The following is a 5,363-nucleotide window of genomic DNA, read 5'->3' as shown; positions in this document are numbered from 1 at the left end:
TCATCAAATTCAACATCTGTGCGGCTAACTCTATGGACTCTTTGATTAGATAGAAACAATTACATTTTGAACAATGTCCTCAACAACTTACACAATAGTTAGGTGAACATCTGTAATTTGGTGGGCATGTGCCAAGCAGACATCGTTTCTTCAAGGACTATAATCATTGCTCTATTGCTTTAAATATCAACGTTTTTATATAGAGTAGTGTGGGGCTCTCCTCTAGCCTTTGTAACTACATTTGGTTATAAATAAATTGAGGGTTGAGGCTTGCCTCAAGACCTCAAAAGTTTCTTAAGGCTTGTTTAAGAAATACAATAAAATAATATCTAAACAATACAATAATTTTCTCCTTAATATATAATCACTTAGCTAGTTTAAGAAGTATGCTTATTGTACAACACATTACTTTAAAAGCATAACTTTTATTCATTAATATATCAAGTACAAAGCTACTCTAAAGCCCACTCTTTTATGATTTTATTTCATGAGTAGCCAAAGAAGTAGCATTTTTTCAAACATAAGAAAGTTACAATAAAATACAAAGGAAACGCGAAATATTTATAATCTAACCATATGCTCAAAGTGCCCCTTCAAATAGAGATACTGTTTGGAATTCCCCTACCTGTTAGTCCTTCGGTACTTGATGGAAGAAGTAAAGTATATGGAACATTAACAGGTCCACTTCTATTCTTGAGACTCACATCTTTGTTCCTTTGAATAATTCTATTTTCAACTTCAGACACTTCTTTTCCAAAATTCTCAAACACTTCCAATGCAGCTCTGTCTGAAGTCCATTCAATGCTAGCTCTTTGTCCAAGATAGACTTCATCAGAAGCATGCCTTGACAGTATTTCAATTAGTGAAACTCCAAGAAGTGTTTGCAACATTGAATTGATTGTTTTCAAGTAAGCCTTCTCAGGCTTTGATTCAAGTTCTTTGTACTCAGCACTTCCTACTTCAGGCATATGCCTACGACTTATAGTTGGTCGATTTGGAATAAAACCTCCATAAGGATATTGTCCAAAGTTAACTGCGGCATGAAGAGCTGATGATATCCATATGATGGTAGTACATGTTTCGACCAATTCGTTGAAACTCTGCAACTTTGGCCACCATGTTTCATTTTTTTTATCAGCATGACCTTTCTCTCTAGCCTCTTTCCACCAAGATTGAAGCTCAACATCATTTTGAATTGCATTGTCATCTTTGTAGTATAGAGAGCAATAGTTTGTAACCCATGTTTTGATTGTTGACCAAATCTCAAGCCCATCAACAGCAAATGGATAATCCTCTATCAGTAACTTAAGTCCATGTGGTGAACTTACATCTTCAACTGCTACACCTCTACATAAATAATCTAAGGATAAGAAAATGTTCATTTTTGTAATATACTTAATGGTTATAAGGGAAAATTCCACAAACCACTTTTGAATTTTGGGACTAGCTAGGAATGATTATCACTCTACGGGGACTAATAAACTCCACCGGAGGTAACTGATCAACTAATTAAAAATTAAGATGTGTATTTGTAACGGAGGCTTAATTGTGTATAATTTGTAATTTACCTCTTGATGAGATCAGTAGGAAGTCCTTGCTCAAGAAAATTCCATTCTTTATATATGTGAGAAGATATCTCCATGGCATACTTTGATTGAAAATGGGTTTGTTCAAGAAGACCATCACTATTAACAAGAACTTGTCTTGCAAATGCATTGATAAACATAGTGTCTTTGTAATGAGGAACAAGTAACTTATGAATTGGATGAAGTACACTCAATTGTCTATGTGTTGCAATCACAAATGGCTCTTGTACTGCATGAGTATGCAACCTACAATAATAATTTCCAAGTGTTAATTACATCATATATTTCAAATAATTACAACCATACATATGTATTATAAAATATTTTAATTTGATGAGTAATTAATTATTTCTAAACATACCAATGGCTGATAAGTTGATGGTAACCAGCATCATTGACAACCACATAAGCCTTAGCCAATTGCCATATTGACTTTTGAACTCCTTCTTCAGCTGGAAAATATTGTTTGCTATTTGCACCAAACTGATCACCTTGAGGGTGTGGCAGACTCAACTCGATAACCAATGGCTTCAAAGTTCCATCATTTTTCAAAAATAGCAATGTTCTTGTGGCATATGCTTTTGTTTTTGTTGAATTTATTTTTCTAAGATATGGCATTAATGCATCATGGTGATCCAATATGTATAGTCTCTTCTGATTCAATGCCTACATATATAGATAGGAAAAAAAATTAAATTACAATAATATAATATAATTTGAAAAAAAACACAAAAGTTTAGGTGATTTTAATATTTACCTCATCAATTGTGAGACCTTCTAAGCCTGACTTTATGTCTTCTTTAGTAATCTTGCTATGTTGATCACCATACATATTTGGGTCAAGTTTGCTTTTGGGAGGAAACTCCTACATAACATATACAAAAGAAAATATATAATTCTTTGAAAAGAAAATGAATGTGTAAAGTTGAATAGAGAATAAAAAAGATGAAACTTTTTACCTGAAGACGACGTATGATTAGAGGGTTAACTCCAGCTAGCATTTCTCTTGCAAATTCTTCGTCTGTTTGCCATGCAAACTTGTCCTCTGTTTGTAATTATTAGAGTAAAAAATGTAAGTATTATTTCAATAAATTTGAAAACATAAAATAGACTCCAAACTTTCTATCTAATTCAACACACTATAAGAATGTATGTGCTAATTAACATAATGAAATTGAAATTAATATCGAAGCATTATATATAGGATACCTTTAACAACTTGTGGGGGCGAAAATTTGAGAAAGCGTTGGTCATTATCGGTCCTAAGAAGTTCTTGGAACATTGGAGGTGTGAAATCCTTAGTGAGATTTCTAAAGACATCCAATGGAACAGGAAGTCCTCCTTCATAAAGATTATGAACATCTTGAAATTTATCGAACTCTCCTGGTGAAAAATCTACTATGTTTACAAGTGCTGGTTGAACGGTTGATACAAGTGATTTCAATGCAAATCCAAGAAAATCTGATAACTTCAAGTGACCAAAATTTTCATCTCTTGGTACATAAATGTTTAATCCTGATACCACCGGCAATCTACTCTCATAGTTGGAATCTGACAACAAAAAAATTCATAAATTAAGCTTTCAATTTGGGTAAAGTAATTTCATAAATTACTAAATAGTTATCAAATGGGATCAACATTAATATTAAATCTTAATTACCTTTCCGTTCTCGTGGTCGACCGGTTCTTCCACGACGAGGATAAGGGAATTGGCTACCTCCAAAAATGGGACGCCCATCACCGGGTTCGGAAAGGTCGTTATAGATATCATAGTCATATATTCTATCCCATTCCTTACGCTCTCCCGTGCCATCTCCTCTAAGGGTCAACAATTCCTCCTCCCTATACTTACGAAGAGGATTTGGTGTATCACTTGGAAGATATGTCTATACACAGAAACAAATATACAAATTATTAATAATTCCTTGCAAGAGAGAAGAGAGTGAGGTAAAACAGAAAGGGAAAAATAATTATTTCTATTTTCTTGTTTTTGAACAGAGCATGATTGTTTGAGGGATTAGTGGGTAATTTAACACTTACGTTGTTAGCAAAGAAGATACGATCTTTCTTGTATCTTCCAGAAGGATAAACCCATGAATTACAATCAAAATGGACTCTGCCATAGCCAGGAACATCCTCAAGAGTGAGAGATTTAAGGAAGAATTCACTTGTATGTCCATTTTGAATAAAGAAAGCTCCTGGAAATCCAAAACCATCTTCCCATGTAAAGTTCACTTGAAACACTGATTCTCCAGCAAACAATGGTGGAATTGAAGTTAGCCATTTCTCCAAAAATGCCTTCTTCCCAACTTTCCCTCTTGAGTCAAGTGCAGCTGTCAAAATTTCATTATTTTACAAATTTTAATTAATCATCAAAGAACATCATTCAATCAAACTCGACCTAACTTACATTCAAACGATCTTTTAGTTTTCAATTTTGGGTCATAAAAGTCTCTAAATTTTGTTACTAAAAAAATTGTTTAATATAAGTTTAGTTACATCAATAATTAATAGTTTCTCAAAATATCCATCAACTAAAATTCAACGAGAAAATAATTGATTTTATATGCGATATATTTTTAAAATTTTAAATATGTCAAATGGGACCAAAACGCATGCACTCATTGTATGATTGTCGATGAGCAGTAGGGACCTTCTAGCTCACAAAAGCACATATGTTATTGCCTAAGCCCTCATGACGAATGAGTCGAGGGACCGCCTGTGCGGACATAATTCAACTGATATTGTAAAATAACATAATTCTATCATGATCTACCGAGATTTAACCCTTATTCACTCCCATTCGAAAAAATAAAAGAAAATTCAAGTTGTTTAGAAACTATGATGTGACATTTTTTATGTTCACAATTCTATTAGCACAAAACTGATAGTTTGGAGATATATTATTTATTATAATTTATTATTATAATTATTATTATTGAAGTTAAAAGGGGGATAATTGTAAGTGTAAATAGAAAATTAAGAGACTAAATCGTAATGTAACCGTAAAAAAAAAAAATGAAGAGAGTGATTAAAGGGAAAGAGAAGTTACAGGTATGAGTGGCACTAATGAGTTGGATAGAAACACCACCACCCAAGAGCTCAGTGAAGTTATCAAGAAGAGATGAATGGAATTCAGTGAAATCCAAAACATTACTTCTCATAAGAATCACTTTTCCTTTGATTTTCTTTCCTCCAAAATTGGAGATTTGGTCTGCAAAGTTACCACCAGCATTGATAACAGAACCTGCAAGATCCCCAGTTGTATTAAAAGCTCCTTCAATGATGTTCTTCCCAATTCCAAACATTTTTCTCCTTTTTTTTTCTAACACTCTTTCTTTCTCTTTTGTTTTAATATAGCTTTAACAATGAGCTGTGTTGTGAGGATGAATGAATTTTTGTCTTGTATTTATAGCAAAAACTGAAGAACTTTGGTCCTCTCTCTTTCATTTGACTGATAAGGATAATGAAAATATATATATATATATATATATGAAGTGGGGCTCACCATAATGTCCAATCATTCACATTTCTGAATATGCATTAAATTATTAGTCTACAAGAAGATCACCTAGCCTTTATTTTAACAGACATGAAACTGGGGGAAAATTAATATAAGGAAAAAAGACAAGTAAATTTCTAATTAAATGAAATCTTATCTTCTCAGTTCTCACCTCTTTTAAACGTGTCCTATAGAAGAAAAAAAAAATAATGGAAATTTCTTCTTAGTTACCAAGTTTTGAAGGATAAATGTGTTTAATCTATAAGTTTTGAAAA

General features: G+C 32.6%; 1 protein-coding gene across 1 annotated transcript; it reads right to left on the bottom strand.

The window, feature by feature from the left end:
• Positions 1-337: 337 nt before the first annotated feature.
• On the bottom strand, positions 338-4,957 carry LOX2 (linoleate 9S-lipoxygenase 6). The gene is made up of 9 exons (XM_051084708.1): positions 4,639-4,957; positions 3,627-3,919; positions 3,247-3,472; positions 2,796-3,137; positions 2,546-2,631; positions 2,344-2,451; positions 1,948-2,252; positions 1,569-1,832; positions 338-1,347 (listed from the first exon to the last, which is right to left on the bottom strand). Exons 1-9 carry the CDS (start codon positions 4,892-4,894, stop codon positions 594-596), a joined length of 2,634 nt encoding a protein of 877 aa, XP_050940665.1. The 5' UTR covers positions 4,895-4,957; the 3' UTR covers positions 338-593.
• Between the last annotated feature and the right edge of the window lie 406 nt (positions 4,958-5,363).

Source organism: Cucumis melo, chromosome 5, assembly GCF_025177605.1.
Source record: "Cucumis melo cultivar AY chromosome 5, USDA_Cmelo_AY_1.0, whole genome shotgun sequence".
Lineage (NCBI taxonomy): Eukaryota > Viridiplantae > Streptophyta > Magnoliopsida > Cucurbitales > Cucurbitaceae > Cucumis > Cucumis melo.
The sequence above is the reverse complement of the archived record's forward strand: the minus strand, read 5'-3'. Positions and strand labels throughout refer to the sequence as shown.

Coding starts and splice junctions, on each gene's coding strand:
- LOX2 (XM_051084708.1), bottom strand. CDS start 4,894: ATGTTTGGAATTGGGAAGAACATCATTGAAGGAGCTTTTAATACAACT. Junction 3,473..3,626: donor GTATCTTCTTTGCTAACAAC/GTAAGTGTTAAA, acceptor TTCTGTGTATAG/ACATATCTTCCAAGTGATAC. Junction 2,253..2,343: donor AAGGTCTCACAATTGATGAG/GTAAATATTAAA, acceptor CTATATATGTAG/GCATTGAATCAGAAGAGACT.